Here is a 23,348-nt window from a genome sequence, read left to right as displayed (position 1 = left end):
AAGCCCCTTTCACACAGTGCGTTGATCCTGGGAACTTGCCGGGAAATTGCCAGAGTGCCTTCTGTGTGAACGCGAACACGTCCCGGGATTGATGCCGGGATCGATGCCGGGTTGGGGACCTAATAACATTACCGGTATCAGTCCCGGAATGCGCTCTGTGTGAACAAAAGCCGTAATCAATGCCATAAGGTGTGTGTCGTGTCGTAGTGATGACGCTGAAGCTGGGATTGTTCGCCAGCTAGTGAAATGATACATAATGCGCTTAAAAAAAATACAAATAAAAAATGCACTAGCGAGAGAGAAATCGCAGCTCATAAGATAACTTAAGACGCTAGAGACATTACATGTCACATCGATGTCACGTGTCTTTACAGGATCTTTACGGGTTGTGTGTGAATGCACGCACAGATTCCGGAAAATTACTGGCAGTGTGAATGTAGCAAAATCAAACAATCCCGGGACAAATCCCGGGTCACATTATCCATGTATTTTCCGGAATCTCTGTGTGAAAGGGGCTATAGTTAAGTTCTTAATTTCTGGAATCTGATTACATAATCCAGATCACATGTAGCCTACTAAGATATACCCAGCACTGATAATAGAATATATAACAAATGCTAGTGAAAAAATCTAAACATTGTTCAGTGTTAGTGAAATTCATTCTTATGCCTTACATTCCACTGTTCGTTTATTTTTGTCGTGGCCACAACAGAATATCATAGCATGTTGAGGCTAAAACATTTTAACTTGTGGGAATTTGAGTTAATAAGTAAAAATTGTGCTGTTTTTTGTTTTTGGACATGTAGCCTACTATGACAGTCATAGTGTTATTGAAATATACCATATAAATAGTAGGCTAAATGATAATCATTCAGTACTATGCCATTACCATCTGATACCAATCAACCTACACACACAGTACAGTAAATCTTTCTACTGACGCATTGATTTAGAACATTGTTACTGTTTGCAGGTGCATAACCCTTTATGCTTTTGGAAAATATAACATAATTGACAGTATTCATCTTCCAGTGGCCGTAAAAAGTGGAAGGATCAAAAACAGGCTTGAGGCATATAAAGAAGAGGAGCAGCAACAGATATTGATGCAATCTAAGAATCACACAAGAAGTATCTTTCTAGCCTGTATGCGGAAACATGACAGTTAACTGATGGTGTTTTCTTACTCATATCTTCTTTCGGGAAGTGCTTTCTCATTCCACCTGCACTCAGCAGACCTGCTCAAACATGCCTTTTTTTTTCTTCTTTTTTTTCATTTATAAAAACCCTTTCATGTCTTCTTGAACTGTATGGTTTTGTTTTCTTTTAATAACTTCTTTTATTGAACACTTCTTTTATTTTTACTTGTATAAAGAAACATAAGTCAAAATCAAAGTTCTTAAACCTTCTTTCATGCATAATCTTATCCAAATCACCAGCATTCAAAAGAGAATAATTTACAGTTTCCTTGTTCCATGCATGTTTATTGAGTCTCTGAACCTCCTGAATGGGCTGAGAAAGGCACTATTGGCTGTCAGCAAACCTGCGGGTATGAGATGAATGATGTCTGACAACCTTTACTACAATTCCTTGCAATTTTCATACCCTTTTTCAGGAGGTTTCTCCACAGCATTAACTACCAAACAGTGTTTGGTACAGTCTCAGTCTCCATGTGCTGTTAGTGCACGCAATTATAAGAAAAAAAAGTCAGAATTGTGAGATAAAAAGTCGCCCTTTTTTATTTTTTAGTCTGTGGTGGAAACAAGCTTACTATACAATACTAACCAAAAGTATAAGTCAATGAATACTATTTGCAGATTATCAAAAAAGCCCCCCCCTCCTCCTCGCTTTAGTTTAAAGGTTTCAGTTCACCGAAATTTTCAGTCTCCCAAGCATTATTTTTCTTCACTTTCCTTTTTGTGTGTTTGTGCTTGATAAACACCACCGTAAGCACCAGAAGAACACCGCACGAGACGATCATCAGGCCCAAGCCGCAGAGAAGAACGAGCCAGGCATTTGATTCGCCTCTGCAGTCTTTGACAGGTAGTGGCTTCGGAGGCGGCAGCGTCGCCGGCAGGTACTTTGGCACTGCGCTCACCTGACATTTCTCCAGAGTCTCGTTGACCAGCAGGTTGACCCACACGGTGGTCTGCAGCGGGTCTGGCTTTCCTCCATCGCGAACGACTACGAAGAGGTGGTGCATGCCGTAGTTCTCGCCGCTCAGGCGCTGGACCAGCGTGATGTTTCCGGAGTGCTGGTCAATCTGGAAGGGGCTTTGGAGAGCCGGTTCACTCGCAACAATTTGGTAAGTGATGTCCGAATTCATTCCTGAGTCCTCATCAATGGCGTATATCTTTGTTATCATGCTCCCTGCTTTGGTAGCTGGAGATATGGTCAGACAGGAGAGGTTGCTGCTAGGAAGAAGGACCTGGGGTTGATTATCATTGACATCCTCGACAAAAATGGTCATTTTCACCGTAGTGGAAAGAGCCGGTCTGCCGCCGTCGACGGCTACAACCAGAAGCTCATAGCGATCCTGCTTCTCACGATCGACCTCATCAGTGCTGCGGAGCGATCCCTGCACCAGGTCTATAGCAAAAGGGACCTTTTCATTTAAAATACGCACATCCATTATTCTTCCGTTGTCTCCATCATCGACATCACTTACTGGGATTTTCCCAACTTGGGAAAGTCGTGGAATGCTTTCAGGCACAAAGAAATAGAAATGCGGGGTTGAAAAGGCCGGTGGATTGTCATTCAGATCCAGTACGTTCACGGACACAACAGCAAAGCCCTCCTGTGAAGGATCGCCGCCGTCCCGGGCCAGAACAGTCAGGATGTACGTCTCCTGCTGTTCTCTATCCAACGACTCTGCTACCGAAATCACGCCGGTCTCTTCATGAATACTGAAAGGCCCCCCATTTGTAAGCCTGTACTTTACTTTGCCAAACTGATCTGCGTCTGCGTCGGTCGCTTGCACTTTCAGCAGAAACATTCCAGGCGTGTTGTTCTCCTTGATGTCCTTTTCATATCGTGTTTGATCAAACTTCGGGGCATTATCATTCACATCTTCAACCACCACTTTTATGACTTTCCTTCCATGCAGCCGTGTGCCGTGAGGATCAGAAATAACTACTGTAACATCATACTCCCTGCACGTCTCAAAATCTAGAGGTTCTGATGTTGAAAGCAAATAGCTGCCTGTTTGCGGTTTCAAAGAAAATGGCATGCTGTCTGCTTCTAAGGACAGAGTACCTTTATCACTAGAGGTGTCTTGTATCTCCAAGAGGGCCAAGACGGTGGGGGGCTCGTTCTCTGGTAACACGATCACTTGGTCTTTATGCTCTGCGACAAACCTGATCTTTATGGTCGGCTCTGGACTCGCCAGCGGCTTAATGTCTACGGTTACCTGAGTTTGAGCAGGGGGGCAAAGCAGGCTGTTCGCAAGGACTTTCAACATGTGCTTTTCAGAACTGTCAACCTGCACGTCAACAGCTAGGCTGATCAGACCTGTGTGTCCGTCCACGTGAAAGAGCGTTTTGGCCCTGTCTGAGATCTGACGGCTGAAGGAGAAAGTGATCTGGGCATTTTGGCCCAGGTCTTTGTCTGTGGCTTTAAGCTGTGCCACCGCAGCGCCCTTGATTCCTAATCCTGCCACAGTGGCTCTAATGGGGCTATCGGCGTCAAACTCTGGGCAATTGTCATCAACATCAGTTACAGTTACAATGAGATTAGCTGTAGCGCTGAGAGGCACTGAACCTCCATCTACTGCTACAAGAACCAATAAGTGTTTTTCCTGAGTTTCCCGGTCCAGGTCCCTTTGTACCACCAGCTCAAGCTCATACCCGTTTTGTTTGATGCCAAAAAAGTCATTGGAGCCTTTTAAATGGTAATGTATCAAGCCATTATTGCCAGTGTCCTTATCCTGTGCCTGGTCATCCAGTGGAAAACCCGTCCCATTTAATGCATCTTCAGGTATGCGTATATGAATCTCGTTCCTCTCGAAAAAAGGAGCGTTGTCGTTAACATCATCCACAACAATTATTATCGGCACCAAATCGAAATTAAGACCCACGAGTGCAGTGTTCGGAAAAGTGCAGTCCCCGTCCTGATGTGTCGGACACAAGGTCTCTCGGTCGATGCGCTCTTTAGTGAACAGATCGCCTGTGCTTTCGTCCACCCTGATGTGCGTCTCGTCGCGGAGCTGGTATGGAGCCGAGTAGTTCCTGCTTAGGCTTCCGATCTTAACACCCGCTTCTTGCTCCTCCAGAACAGTAAAACACAGTTTTCCGAGGCTTTGGATTTGCCCAGCAGATGCCAAGAGAAGCACCCACTGCAAAACAAGAGAAGCAACTTACTACTTGAAAGAAAGCAACACCCTTCTTTCCATATGAAAGTTTAACCACACTGTGTAATCCTTAACCACCAAGCCAGTCTTTTTTTCCCCTGTTGAATGCGTTTTTGCAAAGGCTGTACTTTAGACTTACTTGATGTTCCAGCAGCCAGACAGTTTACTTTAGAATATATAATCTGAACTAAGCTTGAAAATACCTGCATACTTTCCATAAACAGACTACACAATAGGTCTTGAATTCTTAAAAATGAATGCATCCCCCAACAATGCATCTTCTTCCACAATTTAAATAGGTAAGACTTTATTTTATGGTGATGTAGTTACACGTTACAACATGTACTTACTATAACAGTAAATTATGCATAATTATTGCAAGTAAACCAGACCTTAACACTAACTGTAACTCTATAGTAAGTACATGTAGTTAATTATTATTACTCAGTAATTATTTGAGTAAGTACAATGTAACTACGTCACCTTAAAATAAAGGATTATACTTTTATTTTAATTTAAGGTGTCCGTGTTAGTGTAATCATACATTTAAGTACTGAGTAATAATAATTAACTACATGTACTTACTATAGGCTTAAGATTAGGGTGCGGTTAGATGCATGTAGTTAAGCACAATTTAGTGATTAACATTTAACGTGTGTAACAAAGACACTAAAATAAAGTGTTAGTAACCTTTAAATATATCAAATCAAATCAAATATATTTCCTAATTTTTTCCAGCCCTTTTCTATATTGTTTGTTTGTATAGTTTATTTTCTTAATATTCTAGAAATAAACATCCTGTAAAACATTAATAAAATCCAAAGGTTAATCGTTCTAAGGGAAATGGCAGGTTCACAGATTTACACTAAGAAGGGGCTTAACAGGTTCTGCAACAGATGTGTATGTTTGATAAGGATATATTTTCCCAATAATTAATTATGTAGACTATTTGATCGTTTTTATTATTATAATTACTAACAGGGATGAATAATTAAGCTTAAAAATTGCATGATATATAATAAATGCAATCTAACATATCTACAAATCTAACATAGCTTTCTTTAATAAAACAAACAACCAAACAAACATGGGAATTTTTCCTATTTTTGCTCTAAAAAAATGTTATAGGACACCATGTGCTCTATTCATGGAAAGTGCCTGCAACATTTTGAGCTCATTATTAGACTTTGTCCCTTTAAACTGTTAGACGTTTATTTTCTATTTATACAGCCTAGTCTAATTCGTCTGTCTCTTTGAAACTACTAAATGAAATAGTTGGAAACGTGTTAATCCCCACCTGACACACTGAATGCAGGCTGACTTCTGTGGACTTTACCTCCGTGTAACGCCTGACAGATTTGGCGTTTAACGCCAAAATATGTGAAATATTTTCTTTCTGAAATATAATAATAATAGCGAGTAAAGTGCTGGATATGACACTGACCTGTAGAGTAGTCCAGTTCATCATGTGGTGATTTTGAGCTGTCCATTCTTCAGGAACATGTTGAGCTCTGTGAGCACGACAAGAGCTCGGGTGAAATGCGTCGGGAGCGCGCCGCGTACCTGAGACAGGTGAACGAGATTAACCCACGATTATTCAGCCGTTGGGTGAAAGCGAAAAATACTGGTCTGACGGGATGTTTTTCTGCCTGAATGCCTTTAATGATAGATGGGTTGCGGTTAAGCATTTCCATCCATTCAACACTAAACTCTCTGTAATGCATTATAATAGCATAAGAGAGATTATAGCTATACCTTTTCATTTCAGTTGTTGATGTTCAGTTTTGCTTTCCTGAACCAAAATGAATTGGAACTGTGGATTTCAAAACAAAATGCACAGTTATATTTGTATTGCTATGTTTTTTTTTGTTTTGTTTGTTTTGTATTATTGCTGTTGTCATTATGTCTCAGTGACGCCATCGTGAGGTCACCAGTGATATCACATTTATCTGATGGCTCTCGAGAGATCATATTCATTCTAGCCACATACAGTTATATTCTAATATTCTGTAAGCCAGCATAAATTTTTTGTGGGGTATATGATGGAACTACTGAAAAAAGAAAAGCTATAAAAAGTGATATGCATAAAATAAGAATGATGACAGTCCTTACTAAAAATACTCCTACTAACACAGTAACCTCAGTTTCTGCCAAAATACTTGGCAACTATTTTAGATCTAGTTAACTATAGTAGAACAAATAATTTGGGGAAAGGAAAGTAATTAACACTTAAAGAGGCATTGCATTTCAGAAATGATTAAAGGTCCTTAACTGTGCCCTAAAAATGGATGAGTAGACTGGAGGAGTGAGTGGAAATGTTTTTTTTATTTTATTTTTTTCTTATAAGAAACAGCACTGCATCGAATACATCAACAAGGAAAATGAATATAGACAAATAACAACCTGTCACCACAATCAGTAAGAAAGACGTGTAACGAAATTAGCTAATTCACAAGAAACTTGTTCTTATTTGTATCAACAAGTTTAAGAGATTTTACAATAAGGGAAATATCAGGAATAAAGACATCACATCTAGGCAAAGTCTTGAGAAACCTTTTTTTTTATTATTATTATTATTTTTTTTTTACAATGCAACACAAAGTAGGCTAATAAACAACAATCTCAACTCCCAGAAAAATAAATAAAGAAATGTATATTTTAATGAAAAGTTTAAATCACATTTTATAAAAGGAAAAAGCTAACAATTTAAGTTCTCCCAAAGAGGTTTAACCGGATTGCAATGGTAGAATAAATGAAGCAGAAGTTAGAGAAAAAAAAAAAAGCAATTTGTGAGTTGGTTGCATAGACATTGTGTAGAATCTTAAAGTATACCTGTCTGATTTATTGGACAGTATTTGTCAGAGAGTAAGAATGCTCTCTTCCAGTGAATAATGCTGTGAAAAGAGTGGTCGGAAACTTGCTTTCTCTGGTTCCGCATGTGACGTCATGTGTGGAGGAGTAAGGGGAAATTTCTTTACTGTGACCACGGAGACCAAGCCGTGCTCTGATTGGTTGACACATTGTGTGCTGGGTGGAGTCTATATAAACACACATGTGAACCCATGGCAAGAATCATCAGTTTCCAAGACTATTCAGAGAACCTCACGATGTCTACACCAAACAATTCTGGTAAGATTAAGCTTTTCTTGTATAGAATCCCATATTATTTCAAATGTGATATGGAGATTTGATTTATTTGAGTTTATTCATTGTATGTATTTACAGTCTTCATATGTCACAGACATCAGTCATAAATAGTTGAAAATTATTTCTCAGTATTTGGTTCAGCAATTCTAATGTAAGGTGTGAATTGTAGAGTTGGATTTGGAGCTGGGAGACTTACTGCAGGAGTTTAATGATGTTGTGAAGGAGTTGAGCTCTGAACACGTGCTGAGAGATGTGAAGAGACACACAGGAGTCAGTGATGGAGATGATTCAGACTACTGTAAGTACACTACCTGTCAAACTGCACAGCTTACTTAATGGACGTACATATACATACAGAGTCTTTTCTTGTACTAAAATATATTAGATGTTTTCCTCATATTTCTCAATCACCAGTCATTATTTTCATAATTTGCAGTAAAAACTCTTTATCTAAAGATAACTTTATTTAGTTCAACGGATTATATGATTCTCTGCTTTTATCAAACACACACCCACGTTCTCACTAAATGAGGACAAACCATAGACTTCAATAGCTTCAAATATATTTAATACAGACTAGCTTTAATCATACAAGAAAACTTCCTTTAACTTTTGAGAAACCATTGTCTTTGTTAGATTTAGCTCTGTGGACAGTCTTGCCTCTTATAAAGACCCGACCCACACACAGGGACACTTCTATAGCTTTGCTAATGTGATTCACATCTCTCTTGGTTTTGTTCCTCACAATCCTAATGTAACAGAATACATGTATTAGTCAACCTTTGATCGTAAGAAAGCTTTATTCTTGTGATATCAATCCCCTTGTGCGGCTCAGCAACCCTTGCATTGAGATGTATGAGGCACACATTAACCCTTCAGTGTCTTTTCAGGCAGTGAGGCTTCGCTGGCAAACAGTCTGAATGCCAGTCAAGAGGAGCTCCACATCGCAAGCATGACCTCGGCACCAAAAGGTATTAACATCACAACACCCAGCAGACAGCGTCACATTTACTAAACAGGCCTTACTGGGGTTTCCTCCCATGGCTCGAACCCCTGCGTGCTCTCTCTGCCCGTCTTATTCTAGCCTTTGTTTGAGGATTGTTCTGCTTTGATGCTTTTGATCTGGCTACAGAATGCATGAATGCTGGTCTGATGGAATTTAATATGATAATAAGATGGTGAACCAGAAAATACATCTTAAAAACCAGTTTAATCAATCGGTCAGTAAAGAGGATCTATGCATGTGTTTTACTAGTGTAATTCTAATTTTGTTGTGTTATTATATTTATTACAAGGGCATAGGCTTTATTAGGGATGATATACCAATATCCAGCAATCATTTTGATCAAACAATTATAATATATTCATATATAACCACTGTTGTCCATCTGTGTCTAACCTTTATTGGGCCACACTGAGATTAACAATCTCTTATGCTCCTCTAAATAAGGCTTGTCTTAGAAAGTTGATACTTGTAAATATGAAGAGGCATTTCCACAGCTCTGATTGTAATTTTGTTCACACCTGAAATGGGTCATACCAATGGCATTACCGGAGAAGTTTTAGTACATACACTAGTAAACCCCACTCATTCAAGGAATGGATGGAGTGAAAACAGAACGTGAGAGCTTATAATGCAGGTTCACCTTCTACACTTTCTGCTGTTAGATTGAGTGCAAACGGTTTTCTGAAATATCCACCAAATTAACAATAACACTGAAATAAGAGCTTTTTTTGTCCCCACCAATATCAAACTCAAACCTGTGACCTTGGTTTATTAAAACCATTTTCATCATGCATAGGGAATTTCACCCCCTCTATTGCCTTACGTAATTCAGAGGGTCGCATTTCTTTCTGGCTGGAATGTTCCACAGGAAATGCCTTTTCCACGGAGTCTGGAGCGTTCCAGTGTGCTCACGTCTTCTGTCTCTCTCTCTCTGCTCTTTACAGCCAGGCTCGGGGACACCAGCGACCTACAGAGCTTCATTGAAAACCTGGACAGAGAGCTTGCAGGTATAAACACCGTTTGGTGCTTGGTCACATTTAAGGCAGATGTTATATTAAAATTGAAAATGCAACTTTCAAAAGAAAAGGTTCTATATAGAACCTCAAAGGGTTCCGTCAGGCGCTTCACATTTAGAACCTTTTAACGTTTCATTTTACGGATTTAGTTGTAATGAATTCATTTTGTGCTCATTTTAATTTCAGTAAATTTTTCTGAATTAAAGAGCTCGTAAACATAGGAATTGTATTAATCTAGATCAAAACACCTATAGTATATCACTGGAAAAAAAAGTTGCTGCCTTAATTTTTTTAAGTACAATCAACTTGGATGTTTAAGTAATTTCAACTTAAATTACATTAAACTGACTTCTTGTCAGCTTATAATAAATAATAAAAATAAAATGCTAATAAAAAAAGTGGAAATTTGTTTAACTTATTTCTTAAAACATGTTGTCATAACTTATTGATCATATAATTGTTTACACATCCAAAAGTATTCTCTACGCACAGAATGTTTTGACCAAGTGTTGTGGCGATAACAAGTACCTGAAGGGACTATAGAGTTACTTTCATATGTCTCTGCCACATAACTGGATATGTTACCTATTAGTAGATAGTATAACAGAAAACAATTGCCATTACACATTAACACCCATTATCTTGTTTGTCACACTGTGCTTAGTGAAAGACCTCCAATCTATTATCACATCATTCTTGACAAATAAAGGCAAACTGTGCATCAGTGCGATAATGTTAATATGCCTATTGCTAAATCGCTAACAAAGGCCAGTGGTTAAACAGCGCTCACTCCCAGCATGCTCCGCTATCAGTGTGACAGTCATGAATCATAACTCCCCAGATCCATGATATCTCACGCCCCTGACCTGAGCTGTCACAATCTTATCTGTCTGACAGAGATGTGAGCTGACGGGACAGGCGTGATCGGAGAGGACGGAGCACCTGAAGAATCTCTGCTTCCACATGAGGAAATTAGGAAACTGAAGGCTTCTTTCCCACATTCACTAAGGAAACAGAGCTTACTGTGTCTTTCTCATTTGTCACAAACTTCCAAGTTTCTCAGTAGATGTTTTATTTTAATATCTATATTTTTTCTACATAAAAAACTATTTCTTTCATGAAAGACTTGTTGATAAATAGCTATTTTTTTACTTTTTTGTAAAAATATCAGTGTTACCATGTTTAACATAATGTGTAATGTTAACTTTACTTTGTAAATAATTTTTAAATAATAAAGTTTTTTTTTGCATTAAAAATGTATTTTTTTTTTGTTCTTATATCAGGAACTAAAAGTATTTAATGTAGGGAATAACTACATTATAATTGTTCAGGGTAATTGGGTATATCTGACAAAAGAAAGCATTTAACTTTTATGAATTTATGAAAATCAAGTCATTATGCAAGAAAATCGTTATATTATTTATATATATATATATTTTTTTTTTTTTTTTTTTATACAGTGAAATATGACCTGGACAAGTTTTTTGGGATTCATCTAACTATAAACTAGGGCTGGGCACTGACACAAATTTTGATGATTCAATTAGATTTTGATTCACAAGCTTGCGTTTTGATTACGATCCATTATCGGTTAATTGGGATATATTATATCAGCTACAGTACATGGCAAATTTCCTCAAGGAAATAAATCTCTCTCAACTAATGCTGTAAACTAAACAGGGAACACAAGCTGGTACATCACTTATGTTTAAAGTGCAATAACCACATTATAATAATACATTTTTTTTATTACTTAATTATGTTTCTTCTCATTTTTTTTAAATATAAACATTTAAATGGTGGCTGTCATTCAAGAGCAGGTTAAGGGATAATTATTAAAATAATTATTGTCTACAGGGGGACTTTAATGATTGATATCGGGTTCCTCAAACTGAAAATCGATTAAAATGTATATTTTTAGCCCAGTCCCATAAACCCTAACATAGAGTTCTTGCTTGACTGTGTGCTGTATCTCAAATGCATTATTAGTTGTATCTGTACCACTGCCGCGGCGCTCTCGATTCAGGTCATGGAAATGCACAGATATGCACAGACGCTCTGCAACGAATGAAAGAGGAAGTTGAAGCTGCTCTGCAGTCGAAACCAACACTGTTTTTTTTTTCTTGTTTGCGGTATTTTCACAAGAGAGAATGCACTTGAATTGAAATATCAAACAGGATGCATATTAGACTTGCTTCCTTATCTAATGTGTTGACGTCCGTGCTTTTTTCATTTGAATTATTATTTTTTATTTTTTATAATTTACTCTAAATTACCCTCCAAACCTGTATGATTTTCCTTCTGGGAAACATAACATATAAAGAAGATTTTCAGAAGAATGTTGATAACCAAGCATTTGAGTTACTATTGTCTTCCATTGTGTATTTTACACTGCAGAGAAGAAGAAAGTCATGAGGGTGAGTAAATAATGACAGGCTTGATATCTTTAGGTGAACTATCCCTTTAAAGTCCGTGTGAACCGGAAGTTGCAAACGACTTTTCTCCAGTGTTGTGACGTATTTCCCAGTGAAACGGAATATTGAACAGAGGGCAGGGTTTTACTCTAGCGCTCCTCCTCTCCATCTCTGCTCATAGCAGACTAACGGTTTGAGGGGAGTGGTTACGCGTTGCCCTAACCAATTCCTCAAACCTACGTCATCAGAGAAGGTTCTCCAATGCAGAGGGGAGGGGCATTTTCAGATTTTGATTAAAGATTACCATGGTAAAAATTTTTTTTTTAAAATATTTTCTTGCACGGATTAATTGTTCACCACAAGACTAGTAATATGCGCTAACAAAGTAAATAGGGTCAATTTTGATTTCATGGGGACTTTAAGTGTCCAAACAATGTTAGTATACATTAAAAATGATCCCCTTATATTCCAGTAAGTGCTTACAGGGTACTTTTGTAACTTCATTTTTAGCAGACTGTAGTCTCACATGTTACATAATAGAGCAGATGTGAGATGTGGAACGGAGCAGTACGTCTTATGGTCACAGTGGGAACTGGGCAGCAGTGCTGATGGAAAGAGGAACTTCAGCCTCTGGTATTTCTGATCTAAAGTCTCATGCGGTTTGAGGAAGAATGCTGACATCACTGATCAAGACTTTTATGAGAACACTTGTTATTACAATAAATGCTCCAAGCATGTGATTATGAAGTCACCAGTGAACGGATTTAAAGAATCTAAAACTCCCAACAGAAGTAGCCTTTTTGAAATCTCGTTATTTTAGGTCAATAGTCCTGATCAGAATGAAATGTGTAATTCCATGTTTCCCACAGTGTCATGAAACGCTATGTCTGCTTTCAGACTGAGCTCGAGACAGTTAAATGTTTTTCTGAAGACATTTTGTTCAGTTTGTTTCCTTCCTTGAGGGACACAATTATGCTCTTGGTAATAGACTCATGGTCCAGAATGACCTGACTGTCAAAACCGCAGTGTGAGTGGATGTGTTAAGGGTCGAGAGAAACAGCAGTTTTGACATCTCTCTCTTTCTCTTTCTGACAGTTTTACAGCCTCCTGCGATGGGTGTGTGAGCTGAGCAAATAATAAATAACACTTTGTCCTGTGAAGAAGAAAAGTGACATCAAAAAGACTGCAAGTGAAAACTGGGTTAGCAAAATTATTAACCGTACCGTTTCCTGCACGTTCCACTTCAAACTGGCTGAAGTGTACACTCTTAGAAAAAAGTGTGGGATATAGGGTACTTACTTGACCCAATTTGAAAGAAACGTTTATGCCAAAAAGGTTAAATAAGGAGAACTGTCCTAAATAATTGCATAATATTTCTAATTGCAAATTATTTCATTTTTTAAAAAAGTGATAAAGTATGTTTACAAGCCGTTTAATTCATAAAATTTAATTAAAAATAAAAATAGTCACTACATCATCAATCCTTCTTCTAAAATCGTTTTTTTTTTTTTTTTTTTTTTTTTTTTTTTGTCTTACGTACACAATGACCCGTCAGGTCTAAAATATAAACACTTATAATAGACTTAACATAGTGAACCAGAGCACTATGGTAAGTCTATTTTAAGTGTTTATATTTTAGACCTGATGGGAAATTGCGTACATTGTCTGTGCGTGTCTCATTACATCCATAAATAGAGAGGGCCCAAGCACAACCAAAACAATGTTCTTCTGCAGAATGCATGCAGTTTTGTCTTTTAACTTATAGAGGGCTGAAATAAAAAAAATGGTCCATAAAATGATCCCATGATGGGAACCTCAAAAAGTTTCTGTACATGAAGAACCTGGAAGAGCCCGTCAAGGTTCCACATAGAACATTTTCTTCTAATTGTATATATGCATTAAAACATTTATAGTATGTTTATACAGGTTTAAAATGTAGGGCAGTATCTCCGGTGTAAGAGTATCCAAAGTTTCAATTCTTCTTGCTTTTGCAAAATTATGGGAAGTGTTTGCACATTGCTGTGAGCCAACAGAAATATTCTGATCCCTAGATATGGCTCAAATCCATGGGATTTATGACCCCTCTCTTTTGTCCACCATTCTAAAATTGTAAGTCAGATTGTCTTAGATTGTCCTTCAGTCAGATGGTTAAGTAGTCCATACAAAGATGTATGGCGCACAGTGTGTGTTCATTCTAATCTGGTTCTTAGATAAACAGTTTGACAGCTGACAGTCCCAGATGAAGCCTTGGGTCTCCTGCATCATCACATCTATGAATATACAAAGAGATTAGTCTGCAAGGGACGGTTGAGGATTTCAGCATGAATAGGCCCTTTACTGCTGTGACAATGTCCACCTCTATTGATATAAAACAGACATATTTGCTCCTCTGCTGTTTTGCATTACAAATAGGCACAGAAGGGAATGATTCGACGGCATGTTGAGCAGAAGAAAACAGGTGCTTTCAAGCATCCTTCCGCTGATTGCCTAATTAGAATGTATGCAAGAAAATGTGCGTGTTTTGTGCATCTTGGAACCCCTCCTCCTCTGTTTACAGTGGCTTGACATCTGTTTGATGCAATGCTTTGCTGAAGTACACCCTGGAGAGATGCACTGTGCAGTGATTGCATTAAGCAACACTACGCTACACATGCTGCTTATGCAACAAAAGATTTAAAAAGTAGACCATGAAACAAGTTTCTACTCTCTGTTTATGCCAACCAAACCTATTAATGGCCCCACGGAAGCCTGGGTAATTTCAAAACAAACAGTACAAACTCTCTTTTTTTTCTTTTCTGGAATGAAGTGCACACAAGTTCAGTTGAGCAGGTTCTGATCTGATCTGTCAACACTTCAGTATTAACAGAAGTGGTATTTGGCACGAAATGCTACTCTGAGAACAGATGAATGTTTTAAGAAATGTGTAATCACTCTCCCACAAAGACTGTTATCTGGAACAGGAAGAACAAGAAAGAGCAAGGAAATCTTTTGGGTAAACTTCACTACAAAAGAATGTTGGTCTTTTGTACTCATTATGTTATCCTTTAGATATTAACCAATTAGTTAAAGTTACTCATTTTGATAGCTATAAAAGTAATATATTATATAACAAAAATTATATTAAAAAAAGCAAATTTTAAATTACACGATTAAATGATCTAATAAAGGCCTGAATAATAAATATTTCCTGTAGTGACTACAGTTGATAAGTATTAGATTCTTAAAACATTTGTATCACTGCCATCTGATGGCCAAACTTGCCAATGCAGTTCTAAAAAGCTGTTTTTTATAAAAAATAAAAATGATTTTCTGAATTCTAATAAAACGAGAATATTCCTGTTTCTCAGTTGCAGGAGAGTCTATCTATAGCAGGGGTCTAGGGCCCACTAGGGGCCCCAGCAAACTTCCAAGGGGGCCTCAAGATGACTTAAAATGAATTAAAATAAGCAAATTAACTAAAAATCAAGGTATTTCTTATTCTAACTGCATGGCCCTCTCAACTTTCTGGAAACATGTTTAAAAGTATGATTTCTAGACCTGAAAGCGTTATGTACATTGGAGGTGTTTTCTCTAGTCTTGTGCTGTCTTTGTGGGGACTCTCCATAGACGTAATGTTTTTTATACCGTACAAACTGTACATTCTATCCCCTTACATTAAGCCTATCCCTAAACTTAGCCATCACACAAAACTTTCTGCATTTTGACATAAAAATAAATAAATAAAAAATTCTGTATGATTTATAAGCTTGTTTCCTTATGGGACCCTCAGTTTAGGTCCCCACGGTGACACAAGTCCCCATGAGTATGCATTCAGGTTGAAGTCCCTACAGGGATTTAAAAATAAGCACACTCACGCACACACACACACACACACACACACACACACACACACACACACACACACACACACACACACACACACACACACACGCACACACACACACAAACTGGAATAGTCATAGGCTTTTGAAAAACGTTGTGGACAACCTCTGAACTTCACTTCAAAAGGTTCATGGAGAGATCGTAAAACTAATCCATATGAATCGAGTGGTTTAGTCCAAATATTCTGAAGAGACTCGATCACTTTATATGATGAACAGATTTTTGGCTTTTATTCTCATATACACCTTCATCAGCGAAAACAGAAGCTGAACCGTACCTGATTAACGTGAGATAATGAACCTCACTGGTTCTTGCTGAAGCTCAAACGTGCTGCGTAACACGAGAATGAACTTGAATGGCTCTTGTTGAAGCTCAAGCGTACCGCGCAAGAAGAGAATGAAGCTCATTGGTTCTCGCACGTCAAGCGAATATGCTTGTTCTTCCGTTTACCATGTCTGATGTGCTCTTTGATGAATGTTTATATGTGAATAAAATCGAAATGAAATCTGCTCATCATATGAAGCGATAGATTCTCTTCAGAAAATGAGGACTACACCGCTCAATTAAAAGTATAATGAACTTTATGAACTTTTTGAAGAGACAAAGTGGTAGTTGCGTAGAAAGTTTGTGTACAAAATTCTGACGGGTTTGGAACGACATGAAGGTGAGTAAATGATGACAGAATTGACATTTTTGGGTGATCCATCCCTTTAAATAAGATGCCATGGACTCTGCACTGCAATGTGTGACACAGTGTGAAAATAATGGCTTGAGCAGTAGAAAGTCTGGATGACTTTGACTCATATCCAGCCCCCTGCTCGAGGGCCACAGAAATGCATTTCCAGATTAGGAGAAATATTTTAAATTGGGGCTAGTTTTCAGTTGTGCGGTTAGAGGCCAGCTTGCCATTTTTCTTCAATACATACCATATTACTGGAGGTACAAGAGGATATCATGTGCCATTTATTAGACCTTTTTGATTGCCGGTGGTCATGCATTTCAGAGAGCAGCTGTTCTGAGTCCTTTCAACAAGGACAAATTGTAAGCATGAATTTAAACCTAGTAAATAATGTCAGTCATGGATTTATGTGCATTTAGCCATTATGATTTTATAGAATACTTCTGTGATCAATGAAAACAAATGTAGTGCTCATCTAGTCATTATTTAAACACTTCAAATAGCTGGGAGCATATTTATACCATCTGTTCTGTAGCAGATTATATTTTGGAATAAAAGCACAGAGATGTCTAACACATTTTTACGTTTGCATCACATAATCAGCTCCAAACGTGTTGCTTTTCTGATATAGGCCGAGCAAACTTGCTTGTTAGCTTACCTGGTGCAGCATTGCACATGAGATGCGAAGTGTTTGGGTATGAGTACGTGAAACACGAGAGCTAAAATGGCTTCAAAGACTGGAGCTAAAATGGCATGGTTGCTTCAGGAAATATGTTTTTTTTTAACACCATTGGTTAGGTTTAGAGGTTATACGTTATTTTCAAATGTGATAGAGCTTTAACCTTTAAATGCCACTCACCAGACATTTCATTTCTGAATTGCAGCAATACATACAACAACCAACGTAATAAAAGCTGCCAGACTTGCATTGGTCAGTTTCAAATGAAACGGTTTTAACACCACTTTCTGGATATTTGAAAGTGTCACCAAATGTGCAACAAGCAAATAAAATAATGTTATTTTGCTGAAATGTTGCCACAGGCACTTTTTTCCAATGAGCCTCGGTTGTTCAAAACACGCTTGAAAATGTAGCTTTACTTAGGGCCAAATTCATTTCTTTTCAGTGGCATACTCTATGGATCTCATTTAGGAAAGACTTCCTCAAATCAGCTATAAGGCGCCTGAAACTAGAGATAATGACATGATGATAATGATATTTGTTCTTTAGCATAATAGCACTGAGGTTAGGACCGTCTGTTCAAGGTATTTAATCTCACTCCATTTACTTTGAAGAAAAAAGACAACACCATCTGAAGGTAATGAAAGAAAGAGCAGGAGACTGCTAAAGAGGCCTGGTCAGAGATATACACGTTATATAACTAATGGAGAGAGGATTTAAATGGAAATTGTTATTCAATTCTTCTGAACACTTCAGAACGTAGCAAAATTGATTAAGGGGCTAAGAACATGCAACGATGACTAATTCAAGACATTTGTAGACTATTTTAGGTGAAATCGTTGAAAAATCATAAATAAATCACTTGTAATAATATTTCATTGCTTATCACTTTTGACCAATAGGTGGCGCTATCACAAAACTGACGTGGTCTGGTCAGCGTGGGGTGACAATGACATACACAAATTTTGGAGTTAATACAGCAAAAACCTTGCAGAGATACAGCCTCAGATTCTGTTTGGCATCACACCATCAAATTCGTTATGTTTTTTGACAGTTTTGTCTATCAACACAAAATCCATAACTTTTTTGCCGGCGTGGTCTGAAGATGATCTGAAGATGAGAGGAATTAGAAAAAGTATGATTTCAAAGAAATTAAAATGATGGACAGAATGTTTGACCGACTATGGCATAATTGTTATCATGACTCAAGGAATCAAGAAAGACCAGATTCAATAAAATAGGCAAAATGAATCAAAACCTATTAGCATTTTTCAAAATTTCATTATAATATTTGACCAATAGGTGCAACTGGTAATGATACAAGAATACATTAGTATTTTTTTTTTTATTATTTTTAACTAAATTAGAAATGGCAAATTTTGTTGTTGCTGTTGTTGTTGAACAAATCTTTCAAATGGTTTAAGCAAAAATAGCCATTTTTTCAATTCTCCTGACCACTAGGTGACACTGTGCTGAAACTGTGCAGGTTTACTCAGGTCATGGTTGTCAAGACACACACCAAGTTTGGTCTGAATACACTAAAGCATTGCAAAGATATAGCCAAACAAAAATATGTTTTTTTCTAACCTTTATGGTTCAAAAGTTACTAGCATAAATGTGAGATCAATTTTTGGATAGTTGGTGGCGCTAGAAGGATTGATGTAGATACTCCAATATTTGCTGTGGTTAATGTTCAGACTGTCCTAATAATAATAATAATGACAATAACAATTACAATAGGTGCCTACACACCCCCGGTACTTAATGATAAAAATAATGTGTAATTTTTTTAACAAAAATTGAGAGTGCTGATACTTTCTGGTGAGGTGGATAGATGCATTCATCTTAAAACCCCAGCTCTTTTCAAATGAAGATAAAATTCAAACCCAAGCCTGTGTCTCATGGGAAGTCGTTCACAATTATTACATCCACACATCACTCAACACATATTAGTTCTATATGACCGCTTCAGTGTCTTCAATTAATATGTAACATTCAAAGATGCAGTTATTTCCCTTCCTTTGCATGCAATTACCTGCAAGATCATTTTATTGTTTGTGTGCAGTCGTCGCAGTTGGGTTGGCACAGTACATAAGGTTAATAAGATTAAAATGCGCCGTTAGCTTGTCATGGTTGAGATCGCTTCTCACCACCTTAGAGCATGTGCTATTAGCTCTATTTAATGTGTATTACCTTGTGGGCGCATTTACTGTGAATCTCCTGCACATCTGTTCAATGGATCCTGTAGCCCTCAAAGCAATACTGCAGCTAATAATCTTTAAAACTATTTAATGAGTGAGAGGGAGGAAGGGAAAGAAAGAGAGTAATGCATATGCTCAAATGCTCCAATCCTTCCAGTTAAGGCCCTCGAGTCCAAAAGCGAGTGCAAACCATCTATACTCCCCAGTCCAACTTTGTATTATTTCTAAAAATTAACTATTGTTCACTCAATTAATCATAGTTCATTTAAACATTTTTCAACTACAAGAAAGTAATAAATCTCTGACCTCTCTAGCTGCAGCTCACAGTAAAATTTCCAATCATCAAGAGAAAACTACACAAGCTTTTAAAAGCAAGCACATCTTTTTAAGTGGTTCTTTCCAAGATGACTATCACTATTATTATCGCACATACTCGAAGTCAGTAATTTGAACAGACCCCTATACCTAAATTAAACATGCCTGCACAGGTTCGTCCAATGGACTCAAATGATACCTGAAATGACATGGATTGCTGATGAGAGACGTAATATTAGCATTCTAAGATTTCATTTCCACTTGGTTGACAATACAACTGATGAGTGAAATCCACTTATTTTATCTTTAACTTGAAGTCATATCTAGAGACCAGAAAATCAGAGAGACTTGAGGGAGATATAAACTTGCAATTGTGAAAAAAATTAATCTGGGATTGCTAGATATAAACTTGCAATTCTAGTTTGAATTGTGAGATAAAAAGTTGCAATAACCTTTTGCATTTTTTTATTCAGTGGTGCAAAGAAGCCTCCATATTATTTGGATGTACTAGTATGGAAAATTATTGCTATTGTTTGTTACCCTGACAAGAGGGATAAATTGAATAAAACACCCTTTTGTATCTCTATATTAAGATACAAAGACAAAGCAATATAAAACCTAAAATGTTTCTGCTATATTGTTGACCATGGAGTCGGACATGAGGAGACATTAAAATAGCATTCTGAACTCCAGTGCCGCTTCTAGACTTCTGGGGGTCCTAAGCAAAACGTTGTCCAGGGGACCCTGTCAGAGGGTTCATAAAACCCCCAAAAGTACCCCCAAACCTCTTAATCTGTTCTTTCAGAGCAATTTCTCTATCAACCAACAACAGTGACTAAAAAACATTCATTAATACAATAAAAAACAATAAGACAAATACAACATAACAAAGATATGCATGAAATGAACTATTTAGCCAAGTACTAATAATAGTCTACTATACAGAAATAGAATAATCAACTGTAAAAATAAAATAAAATAAAATAAATAGATCGTTGCATTGTCTTCACTGTATGAATTACATATATGTACATTGATTCTTATTAAAGTTTCTAATGCTGTTCAGTGAAGAGCAGTGAACGATTCTCTCATTTTCTTTTGTTGTTTTGATTAACATTAATGACAGAGAGAGCAGCTGGTTTATTAGGCTGCTGTCACTTTAAAACCTAATGCACAGACCTAATACACCAGGGTTTCTCAAACTCGGTCCTGGAGGGCCACTGTCCTGCAGAGTTTAGCTCCAACCCTAATCAAACACACCTGAGCAAGGTAATCAATGTCTTCAGGATTATAGATATCATATAAAGGCTCAAGGCTGAGTCACTTCCGGCATCACCGGCGGCCATCTTAGGACAGTGCTCTGTGAATTAAGGTGAGTGAGCAGCACACACAAATCCTCTTATCTCGCTGAAATCTGGACGGATTTACAAACGGTTTGGTTTCTTACAAACGTTATTAACGTGGCTATAATTCTGAATGCTTAAACATTTTGAACATAATTATTCATATGTATACAGTATAATAGCTACATCTCTGACGTTTATAACAAACCAAACCGTTTGAAAATCGGTAGAAAATTGAGCAAGTTATGGTTATTTAAAAGTACATGCACCATGTTATGAGTGAGCGAGCACCCTGTCGTAAGATGGCCGCCGTGTGCGGATGTCGAGCTCCATTGGCCAGCAGCGCGGACGAGCCATCTAGCCTTTATATGATATCTATGTTCAGGATCACTAGAAACTCACAGCTAGGTGTGTTTGATCAGGGTTGGAGCTAAACTGTGCAGGACAGTGGCCTTCCAGGACCGAGTTTGAGAAACCCTGTAATACACTGACAAACATTCGATTACTTTCCCAGCTGTTATTTTCACTGAAGACATAACTGAATGCGTTTAAGTTAAAAAGTCCCTAAGATGGATATTTTGACATATTTTGCGTGTATTTGTCAGTTTAAGCGCACACCCGAAACCCAGAGTAGCCTGTACTTGTCCGTGTTTCTCTCCATCTCGGATCACGCGGATAGAAAGCCTCGTTTAATAAGTGACATTACATTATTCTACTGATTTGGATGTTATGTATTGGTGACAGCGCACCGCTTTAAAGGAAAGGAATGGAAAGCAGCATCATGTTTTAATTAAAGTTGGAAGCCAAAATCAAAAATGAAACTAAAGCACAATCATTTTTGAGAGTAAGGGGCCCCCTGGTGGTTTGGGGGCCCTACGCAACTTGCGTACTGTGCGTATAGGGAGGACCGCTATTGCTGAACACTTTAAAACATGTAGACCTTACTACAAGAGTCATAAAATGGTCCATCTAATTAATGGAAATGTCCTATTAGTTTCTACTGCACATTACACCCCTTCAGAGCATCATAAGACCAGAAACAGTAAAAGAGGAGGCCAGAGGAGCAAAGCAGCAGAGGGAAGCGCGAAAAGTCATTTGATTTATGAGAGCAGCACTTAAGACACAGAGGAGAAGATGTTATGCACCACGGCTTCCAGCCTAGGAGCTAAAGTAATTTCCTCAACGGCAGGTACACGCTCAAGTGAACAAAGCTACAATCCAATTGCTTCACTGCACAGCCTAAAAACTTGTTTAATGTCATACTTATGCCTATTCTTCAGGTTTAGCGTGACACCCGAGTACTTTAGTCAGTAGATATTGAAGCAGGTGTCTGTCATGTGTCCCCAAGGGTTTCTGAGTTCCGGGTCTCTGAGTTTCTATCTGCTCATGTCTGTAATATAACCCTTGTCTGCATCACGCTCATCCGAGGAAACCCAGCGGCTCCTGTGAGACCTCCATGATGAATGTTGTGTTATTTCTTCAGTCAATCAGGGATCAAACACTGAATATGAGTGATGAATCAGCTGCCATCAAAACATCCTTAAACACCCACATGAGTAATAAATACTCTCATCTGCAGATGACTCAGGTTCTGGAAGTTCTAATTCAAGCCTAGTTTCAAGAGCTTTTTAATCACAGAGGCGTGGTATTTAATCTTCATCACAGCTAAATGCATTATGAAGAAGAGTTTGTTGTCCTTTTAAAGTTTACATTTACAGTACTGTATGTGCTTGCTTATGTTTCGGGGCCTAATGCACCCAACTGGACTGGTTTAACCTCGGATACCTGTGGAGAACCTGCTACTGTAGGTGAAGGTGAGTGCGTTGATTTGAAAGACTTGTGAGGACAGAACTGTAGATAAATGTGCATGTCCTGGAGGGGGTTTGAGTTATTGTGAGGAAGCGTGGCAGGGGGTTGATGAAGGTCAAACGGGACAAGAGTCTGGCTGAAATCACAGGCCAGCCCCGCTGAAAAATCCAGCATTGCTGATCCCCAGCTAGACCAGCCTGGACCAAATTGTAATTCATGCTGGTTTAAGCTGGATTTTCAGCAGGGACTGATGCTGGAGGCTCAACGATTGTGGTCCGAACAAACTCTCTTTCAGAAATCCTCATTCTTTTTGTCTTTTGCAGCTGCATTCGATGTGGGATGTGGGTTTATTCATACCTGACGATTACGCTGGTTTCCGACCACAAAGGTGCTCCATTGCCTGGAATGATGCTTTGCTGTGATAGCTTTTGTTTCGCAGGTGTGTAATTATACACATAATTTTCCGTCTTTTACTCACCAATCTCTGCAAACGTTGCAAACTCATTTATGCA

At 38.0% G+C, this 23,348-nt stretch overlaps 2 protein-coding genes across 2 annotated transcripts; one reads left to right on the top strand and one right to left on the bottom strand.

The window, feature by feature from the left end:
* Positions 1-1,712: 1,712 nt before the first annotated feature.
* pcdh20l (protocadherin 20-like) lies at positions 1,713-5,896 on the bottom strand. Its single transcript, XM_081382185.1, has 2 exons — positions 5,790-5,896; positions 1,713-4,330 (listed from the first exon to the last, which is right to left on the bottom strand). Exons 1-2 carry the CDS (start codon positions 5,811-5,813, stop codon positions 1,847-1,849), a joined length of 2,508 nt encoding a protein of 835 aa, XP_081238311.1. The 5' UTR covers positions 5,814-5,896; the 3' UTR covers positions 1,713-1,846.
* A 1,503-nt stretch (positions 5,897-7,399) lies between these two features.
* Positions 7,400-10,765, top strand: LOC308700443 (uncharacterized protein). Its single transcript, XM_081382084.1, has 5 exons — positions 7,400-7,474; positions 7,662-7,790; positions 8,383-8,463; positions 9,443-9,505; positions 10,412-10,765. The coding sequence occupies exons 1-5, from the start codon at positions 7,408-7,410 to the stop codon at positions 10,417-10,419; spliced, it is 348 nt and encodes a 115-aa protein (XP_081238210.1). The 5' UTR covers positions 7,400-7,407; the 3' UTR covers positions 10,420-10,765.
* The last annotated feature ends 12,583 nt before the right edge of the window (positions 10,766-23,348 follow it).

The sequence above is a fragment of the Scardinius erythrophthalmus genome, assembly GCF_964197995.2.
Source record: "Scardinius erythrophthalmus genome assembly, chromosome: 13".
Taxonomy (NCBI): Eukaryota; Metazoa; Chordata; class Actinopteri; order Cypriniformes; family Leuciscidae; genus Scardinius; species Scardinius erythrophthalmus.
This window is presented reverse-complemented; position numbering and strand designations above follow the sequence as displayed.

What these genes read in the sequence shown, in the direction of transcription:
- pcdh20l (XM_081382185.1), bottom strand. Translation starts at nt 5,813, where the DNA reads ATGATGAACTGGACTACTCTACAG. An exon ending in TGAACTGGACTACTCTACAG is followed by an intron (nt 4,331 to 5,789) that starts GTCAGTGTCATA and finishes CTTGTTTTGCAG; the next exon opens with TGGGTGCTTCTCTTGGCATC.
- LOC308700443 (XM_081382084.1), top strand. Translation starts at nt 7,408, where the DNA reads ATGGCAAGAATCATCAGTTTCCAAGACTATTCAGAGAACCTCACGATG. An exon ending in TGGAGATGATTCAGACTACT is followed by an intron (nt 7,791 to 8,382) that starts GTAAGTACACTA and finishes GTGTCTTTTCAG; the next exon opens with GCAGTGAGGCTTCGCTGGCA. An exon ending in CATGACCTCGGCACCAAAAG is followed by an intron (nt 8,464 to 9,442) that starts GTATTAACATCA and finishes TGCTCTTTACAG; the next exon opens with CCAGGCTCGGGGACACCAGC.